Below are 14,060 nucleotides of genomic sequence, written 5' to 3'. Positions count from 1 at the left end.
TTCTAAATAAAACACTAGCCCAGGAGATTACAGCAATATATCACAGAACTCAGTATACTCTGATCAGCTGGGATTTATACCAGGAATGCAGCTTCAATATTAGGAAAACTATCAGTAGCTAGGCAGTGCAATGGATAGTGCAATGGTCCTGGAGTCAAGAAGACATGAGTCCAAATTTCATTTCAGACACTTAGTAGCTGTGTGACCCTAAGCAAGTCACTTCACCTTGTTTGCCTCAGTCCTTCCTTTGTAAAATGAACTGGAGAAGTAAAGGGCAAACCACTCTAGTATCTTTGCCAAGAAAACCCCAAATGGGGTCATGGGGAGTTGGACATGACAAACGACTCAGCAACGACAACATCAGCATAATTGACCATAATAATAACAAAAATCATATGATTATCTCAATAGGTACAGAAAAAAGACTTCTGACAAAATACAATAACCATTCCTATAAAAAACCCCCCACTAGAAAGCAGAGGAATAAATGGAGCCTTTCTTAAAATGAATAAGGGGTATCTTTTTTAGCTATAGACAAATGATAGTTGACTCTATGGCACCTGATGTGATCTTCAAAGCAAAAAGAGAAGAGAACATGGGATGGTCTTGGGGATACCCACAGTGAGTGGCCATTACCTGGACAAATAATCAACAAAGGAGACAGAGAAAGAGCAGGGAGAGAATCAGGAGAGGGCCATGTCTTAAGGGGCAACTAAGTGGTGCAGTGCATAGACTTTTGGTCCTGGAGTTGGGAGGCTCTGCCACAGCCAAAAGGCTGCGCTCTCTGCTCAGAGTACCAGTTGCACCCCATCCTAGAAGACAAGGTGCAAAAAGAACGGTTTCTACTTGAGAATGAAGGAAGAAAGGATGTGAGGTGGCAGATGAGACTCCTGACATGGGTCAGGAGATTAGGGAGTCAGACGAGCTGCAGGAGAGAAAAGGAGAGAGGCTGATGCTGAGCAGTGGATGGGCGACTCCTTCTAAAGAGGGCTGTGCTGTGTGCAGAGCCAGAGGAAGAAACAGACAGCCATGAGGGCTGCTGAGGCAGCAGAGAACCCTGCTGTAGGCCTTGGACAGGGATCCAAGATGGGCCAGAGCACCTCCCTAGACCTGGCTGCTTAACTCCAAGTTGCTTACTTAGATTTTAGCAAAGTAACAAATTCCGTCATCTTTACTGGGGAAAAGGTGGCTGAATTCAAATGAGGCAAGTGGTCAACCCTGAACCTGTGGAGGGGTCCTCGCCAGGTATCGAGCAGAAGCAGCCCACAGACTTCTGCTCCGAGGACATAGGAGCAAGCTTTTAGTCTGGGAAGCCTCCATCAACCCTGACCTCGAGCTTCCCACAAGCCTGAGTCTGGGGAGAGAGGAGGCAGAGACCTCACCTGACCACTCCTAAGTTAAAATGACTGGCCAAAGCCTGGCCTAATTTGATTGGCCCATCTGGCACAGGTTTGGCACTAGAAGGGATGTGAAAGCTATTTAGTCCAACCCTGCCATGTTGCAGACCAGGAGAATGAGTCCGAGAAGGCCTGGACTTGGCTAAGATCACCCAGGTAAAAAGTAGCTGAACCAAGATTTCAGTCCAAGTCCTCTTGCCAAATCCAGCCCCAATCCCACTGCACTGAGCTTCCTGGCTTGGTAATTGAAGGGCTGTCACTAGCAATTTCTGCACTGCTGTCACCTCTCTCAGTAGTCAGGCAGACAGAGGAACGTCAGTCTCGTTAGAGCCCTAGGCTCCAATGGCATCTTTAGCACTAGACACTGACCATGAAGATGGCTATCCAGTAGACGTCCAGAGGCATTTTTAAGTGTGACAGTGTGACTTAGGCAGCATACTCACGGCAATGAGCTGGTAAGAGTTGTTCATCATGGCAATGAGCATGTTGAGCAGCACCACCAGGGAGATGACGTTGTACGTCCCGAACATAGTTGCACCCACAAATTCAGTGAACTCGTGCCTAGCTTTGACATTGGTGACGTAGAGATTCAGAAGTCCAAACACCGACCAGAAAAGTGACTGGAGAGTTTCAAAAAGCCTGAAGGAAACAAAGAGCATTGTTATCTATTGTCTTTGGCCTCCCCAGGGAAGAGGCGGGCACAGTCTAACGCCATCACTCTGAGGGAGGAACTGGTTCCTTCCCTTTGACCACTCATCCTCCAAACCTGGAATGCGTTCTTTCCCTCCCTCTTTTTCTATCAAGCATAGCTCAAGCCGATCCTCTATATGAAGCCTTTCCAGATCCCACTTTGGGACAAGAAAGACCTTGAAATCAAAATCTACCCACCCCTTCTCCCAACTTGAAAAACCCCTAATCTTCCCTCCAACTAGAAATCAGATTACCTAATTTGGTATCCTGCTGTTTTAATTGTCCCTGTTTATTTTTAATACATAAAAATTTGTCTCACTCTGTATTCAGGGGTCTTTGGACCGTTTGTTCATTATGCCTGTTTTGCTAATAAATCATATAGCTGGGATTGTGTTACTCAGTGATTATAAATTATCCAGTACACCGCCCCCTTGCTGTTGCCTAACATTGCCTTCCCCCCAAAACTACCTTACATGGATTTATATGAATCACATTTTGTTGTGCTGTATGTACATGCTTGGATATGTCCTGGTTGTCTCCTCGTTTAGAATGTAAGGTGCTTGAAAGCAGGGATTGTTTCATTCTCTGGGCTTGTATCTGCAATGCCTGGCACACAGTAGGTGATTAATAAATGCTTGGTGATTGACTGAAGAATTGACAAGCCTGAACTACTTTGGCTTTTAAGGATGTTTGCTTTGTTCTGCCTCCCTCCCCACACACACATAAGGGAAAGGGGAGCAGGACATTCTAGCCTCATTGCATGGCATCTCCCCTCACCCCAAACTTTCTGTTCCCACAGAGAACCTCTCTTTATGGCCCCCACTTTTCTTCCTGTCTGGCATGCCCTCCCCCTCTTTGTCTCCAACAAAGGCCAGTAACTGCTAGAAGCTGCTCAGTGTGGGAGAGAGAAGAGAAGGAAAAAGCTGACTGTGTGCTGGCCCAAGACGAGAAGGATGTATAGTAGGACCACAGCAGATCTTGGGAGAGCCATTCCAGGTGCAGGGATAGGGGAAAGCCAAGATGTCAAGGGAGGTAGGAAAACCTTAGTCCAGAGATGAGGAGGTAGCCTGACTGAGGTCTGGCTTAAGGGGGAAACAAAGGCCTTTGGAGCCAGGCTCCTGATATGTTTGTGATCTTCAAATGGATGTGATGGCTCTAGCAGAGCCTCTTCGAATCCTAGCTCCCCCTTTGCTTCCTCTCAGCTGGGGGTTGTCCTATCTAGGGCACGGCCCTGGAGGAGGCTGGCAAACTGTAGCTGAGCCAGGGGCACAAACCAGTGGCACCAGCATCATCATTGCTCACTCGGTGGGGATTTTCAGCATTGCCGCCAGCCCCCTGGGGCTCCCACGCTGCACTTCCCAAGCTCCAGGGCTAGAAGTAGGGACAAGGGTTGCCCAAAGCTCTCCCTTGGGGGAGGCCCCTTCCCTCCCATCCTGCATGCTGCCTCAGCAGCCCATTTCTCCTTCAGAATGCTCTCTGGGTTTACGGAGCCTAAATCAGCCCCAGTATTGGTGGTGGCTCTCTCCTCTCTGGCAAGACTCCCAGCGTGAGCTGACTCAGGTCCCACTCGGACTTCCTTTCAGGGAAGGCTCTGATAAAGCTCCTTCATATGAGCCTGGCTATCACATTGGAACAAGGAGCATGAATGGGAACCAAAGGCATTAGACAGCAAGGGTAGCAGGGGGGACATAGGGAGCAGATGTGTCAGCCTCTGGAGCATCTCTAAATTGCATCAGCTCACTGGTCATTTACCCCACAGGCTTTGCAACAATAAAGGCTAGATTAGCTAACATTTGTATAGTACATATTATGTGCCAGGCAACCTAGGTATAGTACTTTACAAACATTATCTCACTTGATCCTTACAGTAACCTTGAGAGGTAGGTGCTATTTTTTCCCCATTTTACAAATGAGGAAACTGAGGCAGAGGTGAAGTGACTTGCCCAGGGTCACACACCTAGAAGTGCCTGTGGTTAGATTTGAACTCAGGTCTTCCTGACCCCAGGCCCAGCACTCTGGTACACCCTAGCTGTGGAAGAGGGATGAAACTTGTTTTCCTTGACCCTGAGGGCAGAACCAAAAGTAATAGGTAGAAACTGCAAAAAAGGCCATTTGAGGCTGCTTAGTAAGAAAGTCTTTGTAGGAATTAGAACCACCCCAAAGTGGAGTGGGCTGCCTTGGAAGGTGGTGAGCTCTTGTCCACTGGACGTCTTCAAAGGGAGACTAACCGAGCATTTTTTGGATGTTAATGTGGGGTTTTCTTTTGGACATAGATTCAACTAGATCATCTCTCAGGATAAACCTGGTACATAGGGAAAAACTGGGGTATATCAGATACCCAGTGGCTGATGGGAAAAATACCAAAAACAAAGTCAGAGGATGTTCCATTCTGGCCTCCAAACCTCAGGGCCATGGTGGCTCTCCACAAAGCTGAGAGGCCTCCAGGGAAAGATGTCAGACCCTGAAGGGGCCTTAGAGATCACAGAAGCCTTTGCTTCTGAGGTAACACCAGGATTGGATGGGGTGCCTTCTGAGGCCTGATCTCAACGATTAGGTAGAGGATGGCTAAGAGGAGACAGGATTAGGCAACTAGAATTCAAGGGGTCACTTGGTCAATGAAGGCACTGCCCTTGATACTTTCATAAAGAACTGGCAGAACTTAGCACTGCCAGTGAGTTTAGAGAGATGGCAAATAGGAGAGATTTAAGAAGGATGTAGATGAGATGGAGAGTGTCCAGATGAGGGTGACCAGCTGGTAAAAGGCCTTGAATGCAAACTTAGGAGGATCTGAGATTTAGAACTAGAAGGGACCTTGGAGGAGGGTCACACAGGGACTAAACAGCAGTGGCCAGATTTGAACTTGACTCTCTATGCCAGGCCGCCAGCTGCATGTGAGCCAAGGGTCATTAGCAGCAGCTTCCAGAGGGCTCCTAGGCCACTTCTTACTTAGATAATACCAGCCAAGCTTCCCAGTGATGGGAACTGTCCAAAACTGGGATGGAGGCCTTGGGAAGTAATGAGGAGATGTCCGAGGAGGGAGGGCATCTTGGCAGGGCTGTTGCTCACACAGAGGCTGGGCCAGATAGCCTTTTGCTTCAGAAAAACTCCAGTTTATTAGGAGCTGCTACAGTGAAAACAGGCAGCCCTAAGGGTTAGTTAGCATCAAGTCAACTCAAAAGCACTATGGGAATGTTAGGAAACAAGAACAAGGTTAAGTGTGGAGAGGAATGTCACATGGAGTCAGGGACCTGGATTTGAATTCCATCTCTGGACCTCAGGCTCCTCCTTTGGAAAAAGGAAGGGTTTGGACTAGCTCTCGATCATTGGAGGCTCATAAGACCTTTCCCTGTTTACCCTTCACCAAACCAAGACCTTTTCTGCAGCCACTGCTTAGTAACACAGTCAAGAGACGGGGTGGAGGATGGGAAGAGGAAGGCAATCACATTGAAACTTTAAACATTAATTAAATAATTAATTTAATTAATTGAGGCCAAGTCAAGGAAAGGGGCCTCTCGCTTGGCTGGGCTGTGATTCTGGGCATGATTCTGGGCACACAAAGGCAGCTGGCATCATGGTGGTTACAAATCATTGAGCCAAGCTCCCCTTGGACACTGAATAAACTTCCTAAGTATGGGTTGCATAAAAGGGCCTCCCCTTCATGTTCTCCCTGCCAGCTCATGCCTGGATGGGAACAAATGGCACTTCCTGGGGCCTGAGCCCCCACCTGAGCACTGTAGGGGAGCTCAAGCTGAGAGGAGGAGCTGCTGTGGGGAGCAAGGAAGGCAGCGCCCAGCACCAGTTTACTTGCTTGAGGCAGCTGTTTGGAGGCCAGGGGGTTAACACAAGCTTTTCTCCCTTTCTTGTCATCCCCTTTGCTCTATACCTTTGGCTCCTACAGCCAATGCTGTCCTGTGGCCTGGCAGGGCTGGAGGCAAGATGGTACCAGGGTTGGCATGCCCCCCGAGGGGAACTTCCCCAGATGACCACTGAGCCCAATTCATGTGGGGAGAAGATGGCAGATTCAACCCTAGCTAAAGAGAAGTTAACTCAATGGTTCTCTCCTACAAGAGGCCAGATCCAATTCCCCCACATGCCTCTCACTCAATTATTTGGCGTGTATTTTCTGTACTTCCTAATCCGTGACCCCTTTGTTTTTCCGCAGGTAAGCTGTAAATGCCTTGAGGTCAGGGACTTTCACTTTGGTCTTTGTTTTTCCTGTGCCTGGCACCTAACTGAATTTGAAGAGCATGGCCTACTGCTTGGGGTAGTACCTGGCTTTGGCCAATCTTTGCACATAGATATTCATGTCACCAAGTCACCTTATGTGCTGGGTGACCTTGGGTAAGTAATTTGCCCTCTCTGATGATGGAGTTGAGCTATATCATAGATTTAGAGCCGGAAGGGGCCTCCAAGGCCATGCAGTCCAATCCCTTCATCAGTCAATCAAAAAGCAGCTAGGATGCATGTACTGTGCACCAGTCCCTGTGAATGAGTGAGCGATCAAAACCTGAACTACGTCCATTGGATACAAATACAGAAACAATCCCGGATTTCAAGGAACTTACCTCATCCATCAGGACACTCAGGACCAGGGAGGCAGAGGAACTTGCCCACCATCACACCACGAGTAAGTCTCTGCTTCCAAAGACAGCTCTGCTGTACTCTGCTACCTGCTAAGGATCTCTCCAAGGTCCTTAAATCCCATGAGCCCTGATCCCCAGGATACGGTATACAAATGATTGGCTTATCTCGGCTAAAGAGCTGTGGGGTGACCCAAGACCCTTTACATTTTACCACACTGCTCCTCCTCCCCTGGGGTGGTTCATAAAGATTCCTAGGCTTTGGGAAGGGACCACTGCCTGCTAGGGACGTAGGATCACTTGGCCTTCCGTCTACATTGCTGACTTGACTTGCTTGCCTGAAATAGCATTTGTCTAACTGGAGTACAGAGAGACAGCAACTGTTCTGGCAGGTAGAAGGGCCCAAGAAGGCAGAGCTTCCCATGAGTAGAGGTCAGTCAGCAAAGGATAGCAATATTAGCAGAAGGACTGGGTGTGCCCTGAGAGCAGGAGAGGGGTTGGGTGTGCCTTACACGTCAAGCCTGGAGGGTCAGATATATTGAGGAGCACTCTCAGCTCCCACCCCTCCTCTGGGGCCTTCCCTGGGACTTGTACAACTAACTCCTAAAGGAGACCCCTTTAGCCATCCCCTTCTGAAGGCTCTGGGCACGCTCATTCCTGGGCCATATCCTCCCTTGTCTATGGGGCAAAGGCCCTGGACTGGGGTTGACCCATTGCATCTATCAATTAAGCTCTGAATGAGGAAGTTGGCTGTGTTAGAAATCTGTTCAAAGAAACAGGAGGCTTTGGCTGCAATTTCACTCAGTGGGCTGCCTTTTTGAGTCATAGAAATAAGTCAGTCCCCAGCAGTCCATTCATTGCCTTCAAAGACAAAGGAAATGACCAACACAGGCTAAATTCAGCTCTCTGACAGAGAGAGAGAGAGAGAGAGAGAGAGACAGACAGACAGACAGACAGACAGAGAGACAGAGAGAGACAGAGAGAGACAGAGAGAGAGACTCAGAGACAGACAGAGAGAAACAGACAGAGTGAAAGAGAGAGATAGAGAGAGAGATAGAGACAGAGAGATAGAGACAGAGAGACAGAGACAGAGAGACAGAGAGAGATAGAGACAGAGAGAGATAGAGAAAGAGAGACAGAGAGAGACAGAGAGAGATAGAGAAAGAGAGACAGAGAGAGACAGAGACAGAGACAGAGACAGAGAGACAGACAGAGACAGACAGAGAAAGACAGACAGACAGAGAGACAGAGAGAGACAGAGACAGAGACAGAGAGACAGAGACAGAGAGACAGAGACAAAGAGAGACAGAGAGAAAGAGAGAGAGAGACAGAGAGGGACAGAGAGGGACAGAGAGGGACAGAGAGGGACAGAGAGGGATGGAGACAGACACTGACTCATTGTAGTCTGAAAATTTTTCTGGTTTTCCTGGATCTCTGATAGCTAGAATTTTCTATTCTAGGTTAGAAAATGCCTGATTTCTGTATGTATTTCTGTATGCCTAATTGCTGTATCCCTTGCCTGTGATTTCAGGGGTGGGAAACCAAGCAGACCTACCTGCAAGAGGACCCCTGTCCTCCCTATCAAGTGCCTGAACTGCTGTGACTCCCTGGTCCTGGGGCAACACTGAGCACCCCATAAGTCCTAGGCCATGAAGGACTTGTGGACTCTTTTGGTGATGTCCCGGCCAAGGCTCTCTGGTGGTATCCCTGCGTCTCCCTCTCTGTCTCTCTGCCTCCGTCCATCTCTCTTTGTCTTTGTCTCTCCCCCTCTTCTCTCTCCCTCTGTCTGTCTCTCTCCCGCTCTCTCTCTCACCCTTTTCTCCATCTCTCCCTCTCCTCTCTCTCCCTCTTCTCCATCTCTCTCTCTCCTCTCTCCCCCATCTCTCCCCTTCTTCTTTGTCTCTCCCTCTGTCTCTCTCCCTGCTCCCTCTCTCTCCCTGTCTGTCTCCTCTCTTCTCCCTCTTCTTCTTTCTGTCTTTCTCCCTCTCCCTTCTCTTTCCCTGTCTCTTCCCCCTCTCTTTTATCTCTCTCCCTCTCTTCTCTGTCTCCGTCTGCCTCTCCTCTCTCTCTGTGTCTCAGTCTGTCTGTCTTTCCCTCTTCTCTCTCTTCCTATCTCTCTTCTCTCCTCCCTCTCTGTCTCTTTCCTGTCTCTCTTCCCCCTCTTCTCTCCCTGTCTGTCTCTCCTGTCTCTCTGTATGTCTCTGTCTCTCCTCTCTGTCTTTCTGTTTCTCCCTTTCTGTTCCTCTCTATCTCCCCCCTCTGTCTCCTCCTCTTCTCTTGTCTATCTGCCTCTCCTCTCTCTCTGCCTCAGTCTGTCTCTCCTTCCCTCTTTTCTCTCTCTCTCTGTCTCAGTCTGTCTGTCCTTCCCTCTTCTCTCTCTCCCTGTCTCTCCCTCTTCTCTCCTCCCTCTCTCTATCTCCTCCCTCTCTCTATCTCTCTCCCTTCTCTGTCTCTTCCCCTCTCCTCTCTCTCTGCCTTTCTCCTCTCTCTCCATCTTTCTTTCTCTCTCCCTTTCTCCCTCTCTGTCCTTCTCTATCTCCCCATCTTGTGTCTCTCCCCCTTCCATCCTGTCTCTTTCGCTCTCTCTCTCTCCTTTCCCTCTCTGTCTCTCCCTCCTCTCCTCTCCTTTCATGCTTTAGAGGTAGCAACTCAAGCCCTGGTGTGAGTGGGTTCAGAGGTGCCAGGAGCTCAATGACTGCCCTTGTACCTTTCTCTCCTTGTCCCTGCTTCCAGCCTTCTCGGTAAGCCATGTGTCTTTCCCTTCCCTGGGCTAAATAAAAGGGTCACTTGGTTCCAGTATTGACTGGCTTGTCCATATAGCCCTTTGGTCTCAGCCATGGACTCTAGCACTCTGCCTCCAGCCCTTCCCGCCTCCCCAAACCCCCATTTTCCCTCCATTTCTGACCCTGCTCCTTGTGGCTCAGTTTCCTTGAAGCAGTAGCAGGCAGAGGGTTGGCTAGGAGTCATTTTGAGGCTTCCACCAAAGCCAAGGAGAAAAGGAAAGAGGACAGGAAAGGCAGAGGAGCAGAGCTGGGGGCGTGGAGCTCTTACGTGGAGAAGGCGTTGTTCTGTTTCTCACAGCGGATCCCCTTGCAGTTATCAGGCTCGTCGGAGGCTCTGGTCTCATAGTAAAAGTAAAGCTGGTTCAGTCCATTGGCAAAAGCCAGCAGGACCAGGCAATAGATAAAGAGAAATTTGAGGATGTCAAGCAACATGCGCCCCAAGGAGATCTGCAAAGGCCCCAGGTGGGAGTTGGCTGTGAACAGGGATATGAGACGCAAGGAACTTAAAATGTTGGAGATTGCAAAGAGGGCTTCTGCAATCAGGGTTGGGTGCCACATTTCCCATTCCTCCCTGGGACGAGAACCATTGTACTGAAAGAAACAATAAATGCAGATAGTGAGCATTTGTGTGGCCATCCCACTCCCCTCCCTAATGCTAATGCCCATACATCAATCTGGCACTCACATAGACAGTCAATGCCAGTCAAAGGAAGCCCTCACTAATCATCTCCCCAGGGCCAACTTCTGGGAATGAAAGGGCTTTATCAACAGTAATCACTCAACCACAAGTATTTACCCCCAACCACTGGGAAAATGTACTCAGCAAAGTCAGGGTCCCCAGATTCCCCACTGTTAACTAGGGCTCATTCTGAAGGGGCAGGAGCCAGGCCTTGGGTGGTATCAGCTGCCACCAGCAGCCCCTGACTGCTGACCTTCAATCAGTCAATAAACATTAAGTGCCTACTATGTGCAAGGGGACTGTGCTAAGCACAGGGGATACAAAAGGAGGCAAAAGACAGTCCCTGCCCTCAAGGAGACACTCCATACAGTACAGTTGAGTGTACATTTAAAGCACAAGATCTAGGGAGCCTAAGCAGGCGGTTCGAGGAGAAATTCATGCCACGGGGGATGACCTTAAGCACCTGCTCCAACTCGTGTTGGGGTTCCAATCCAGGCTCCAATGCCCACTTGCTGTGGGACTATGGCTGAATCCCTCAGAATGACAGGTTTAGCATCTAGTCTGACCCAAGCCTACCCATTCTGGCCAGCAGGTGGCCACCCAGCTTCTGCTAGAAGCCCAAGGCTCCTTTGGCAGCGTATGTGTGCCCTGTGTGTCAACATGCATAGTCCTTCCAGGGTCTGCCCCAGTACCCCAGACATGCTCAGCCTCAACTGCCTCATCGTGAAAATGGACATAACAATACTTACGCCACCTCCCTAACAAGATTCTGGCAGGAAAGCTCTTGGCCGCCTCAAAGGGCCGTAGGGAGGTGTTATTAGAGGCACTGTGGAAAGAATGCTGGACTTGGAAGCAAGGAGACGAGTTCAAATCCTCGTTCTGCTATTAACTCCCTCTGTGACCTTGGGTAAGTCACTTCTCTTTAGGCCTTAGTTTCCTCATTTGTAAAGTGCGTGTGTGTGTGTGTGTGTGTGCATGTGAGCGAGCGAGAGTGAGAATTAGATGTTCTCTAAGCTTCCTTCTAGCTTGAAACAATCTGGCTCCAGTGCTACCTATATGATTGTAGCCAAGTCCTTTCTCCCTGGTCCTCAGTTTCCTCATCTGTAAAATGGGGGCAACAAAGGAAGGGACTTAGGGGATAGGGATGGCTGGAGGGGATGAGGAGGACTCTGGGATCAATATAGCTCTGAGGGAGAGGGCAGGCTCTGGGGATGGGCTCCCGGTGACTACCCCCAAAGGAAACAGAGCAATGGGATGCTGCTCTGGGGGGACAGAGGGGAAGCTAAACTCTTCCAGCAGGAAGGGAAGCAGCAGCTCTCATGTCCTGGTTTCTGGGGAATTTGCTATGGGAGATACTCGGAGTCCATTGAGGTCATGCACCACCCCTGGAAGGTCACAATTCTGAGTGTGAGGTCACTTGACCCCCTCCCTCAGTTCACCATGGGGCTTCTGGGAAAGTCCCTCTTAAATCAGAAGTATTTGTCAGCTGTAGGGCATTTTACTTGGTTTGAGGAATTTCTTCATCCATGAGCAGGCACACTATGGGGTTGCCTGCCAGCTTGAGACAATAAGGACTGACATTTACCCAAGACTTTCCCATTTACCCAAGGCCTTGAGCTTCTTGGGTTGGATGGGATCTCAGGGAAGCCTCATAATAAGCCATTGAAGAGAATTTCTCAAGTGATTAGTGGATCGAATTAGAGACCCAAGAGGTGATGTGACTTGTTCAGAGTCACCCAGCTCTTAGATGTCAGAGACAGGATTTGAACCCAGGTCCTTCTGCCTCCAAGTCTAGCACTCTGGTTGCCTCTGTCATTGATGCTGGCTGTGTTACAAAACAATCAAATGCTGGCTACAATTCCCCCTACAGAAGGTGAAGGTGGTATCACCACGACCACCAGATAGCTATCAAAAGTTTACCAAGGCCTCTAAAGACAAGACCTTATTGTTAACCCCATTTTACAAATCATATGTGGCCCACCAGGCCCCATTTCCCCACCCAAAGGAAGGGAGACAACTGAGGCTATATCCTGTAGAATCTGGCTCCCAGATTTTGTTGTTAGAGAAATTGAGGTGGCTATAGTGGGGCTGGGCTGCCCCAGATGACCTCATGATTGGCTCCCCAAATATGAGAATTCATAGCAGGCTTCCTTACCCCATTCCCTGTTGCCTGGGAAAGCCGTGCCCAAGCAGCTGGCTGCAGCCCAGGAAAATGTAAATGCTAGGAGAGCAGGGAGTGTTTAGATTTTGTCTCTTCATCCTCAGTGCTGAGCACATAGTAGGTGAATCATAAATGGAACTGAATTGCCCTGATGGGGAGCTGGCAGCTGGGGCTTATGAGGCTGTTGATACATTTCTCTGAGACCTAGATCCTGCCTCTCCCCTCCCCAACTCACCCTACTCCCCAACTGCTAGGGCTTCATGAGGGAATACAAAGTCACTTTGCTTGATACATTTGTTAAAAGACAGAAATGCCAAAATACCTTGACATAAGCAACAATTTTCAAGGAGATTGTTGCCAGATAGAGGGAGTTCATGGCAAAATCCATCAAGTTCCACCAGTCATGGATGTACTCGCTGAAGCCTCCATCCCACATCTCTTTAATTTCTCCCCAAATGAAACCTGAGGAAAAGGTGGAAAAACAAGTAGAGACCATTGATCCAGGCAAAATTTGCACAAGAGGAAGAAAAATGGATGATTTGTACAAAGTTTGAGATTTTCCTTGGGGCTGTAGAACCAGGCTAACAAACTCCATTCAGTTGATGGTGGGCAGGATGTGGACTTCATATGACCTCCATGGGCATCAAACCCATTGATGACTACATTGGGAGCCCCACTAGAGATGGTGCCCAGGGGAAGAGAAAGTAGGAGTGGATGGGCCAAGTCAGTCTAGGAAGAGGAATCACTCAATGAGCGGAATTTCTGAGGTGGCAAAGACACCACCGCCCTCCTCTCCCCATTGACTGATGCCAGAAATTCCACCATTTATGGAGGTGCATACTCTCTCGTGGGCCCCTAAGCAATTCCTGGTCATTGGCCTCCAAATGTGAATGAAGCTGCTGAAAGTCAGCCAGGTTACCAACACCAGGATTCCAGCTTAACTGCCTATAGTTATATCAAAGTGATGATAGAGGGGCTTCCTTTCCAGCAGGGGTAGGGTGCCAAGCCCTTTTCTGAACTTCACCCACAGAATCTTGGAGCTGGAAGGGAACTCTGCAGCCATCTACTCTAACCTATCCTTGAACATAATTCCCTCCACGATATTCCTGAAAGGGGGTCTGAGCCCATTGAGACAGCTCTGATTGCTGTCCAGACTACATCTGTCTCGGCAGCCCTGCTCTACTCTTACCTCATTCCCTCTTCCACACACTAAGCTTTCAGATACTTGAAGATAGTTAGCACATCCATCCCTTCCTCGCCACTCCTAGCCCTCAACCTTCTCTTCTTAAGGATCAACAGTTCCTTTACCTTCCTGCTGAGCCTGGTCAGTAGGAGCCTGTCAGCTCCCTCTTGGCTTGGCTATGTGGAACCCAGACCAATGAAGTTCTTGGTTGGAGTGAGCTGGTGGGCATCCTGATCTCTCAGGGACTTACCTAGAACCCAAGGTAGTATCATCCACTCCACCACAGTAGGCGGCGGACCCTGCACATGCAGGTCTGTTCTGACTATGTGCTGGGATGCTAGGAGCAGCATGAAGAGGAAGGTCAGGTAGGAGGCTGTGTGGCAGATGAACTTGATGAATGGTTTTTTGATGAAGAGTCCAAGGTTGCTCCTGGGGGCCACCAAGTAGGCTATAGACAGCATGGGAAACAGGAGGCCAATGGTGATGCAGGTCAACATTTTGACTCCCCAGTGTCTCCGCCGCCAGCCTGGGAAGCCGTCATACCACAGTGTGGCCAACAGCTGCTGACAGTTTGGCTGAGCAACAAA

At 49.3% G+C, this 14,060-nt stretch overlaps 1 protein-coding gene across 1 annotated transcript in view; it reads right to left on the bottom strand.

Annotated features, from left to right (window-relative positions):
- The window catches only part of TRPC5 (transient receptor potential cation channel subfamily C member 5), a 72,529-nt gene that overhangs the window by 20,994 nt on the left and 37,475 nt on the right, over window positions 1-14,060 (bottom strand). The window contains exons 3-6 of the mRNA XM_072626576.1: window positions 13,724-14,060; window positions 12,613-12,752; window positions 9,719-10,041; window positions 1,841-2,036 (exon numbers count right to left, since the gene is read on the bottom strand). Of these exons, the coding sequence (XP_072482677.1) occupies window positions 1,841-2,036; window positions 9,719-10,041; window positions 12,613-12,752; window positions 13,724-14,060 (996 nt within the window). The remainder of the gene's footprint in view (window positions 1-1,840; window positions 2,037-9,718; window positions 10,042-12,612; window positions 12,753-13,723) is intronic.

This window comes from Notamacropus eugenii, chromosome X (genome assembly GCF_028372415.1).
Source record: "Notamacropus eugenii isolate mMacEug1 chromosome X, mMacEug1.pri_v2, whole genome shotgun sequence".
Classification (NCBI taxonomy): domain Eukaryota; kingdom Metazoa; phylum Chordata; class Mammalia; order Diprotodontia; family Macropodidae; genus Notamacropus; species Notamacropus eugenii.
The sequence above is the reverse complement of the archived record's forward strand: the minus strand, read 5'-3'. Positions and strand labels throughout refer to the sequence as shown.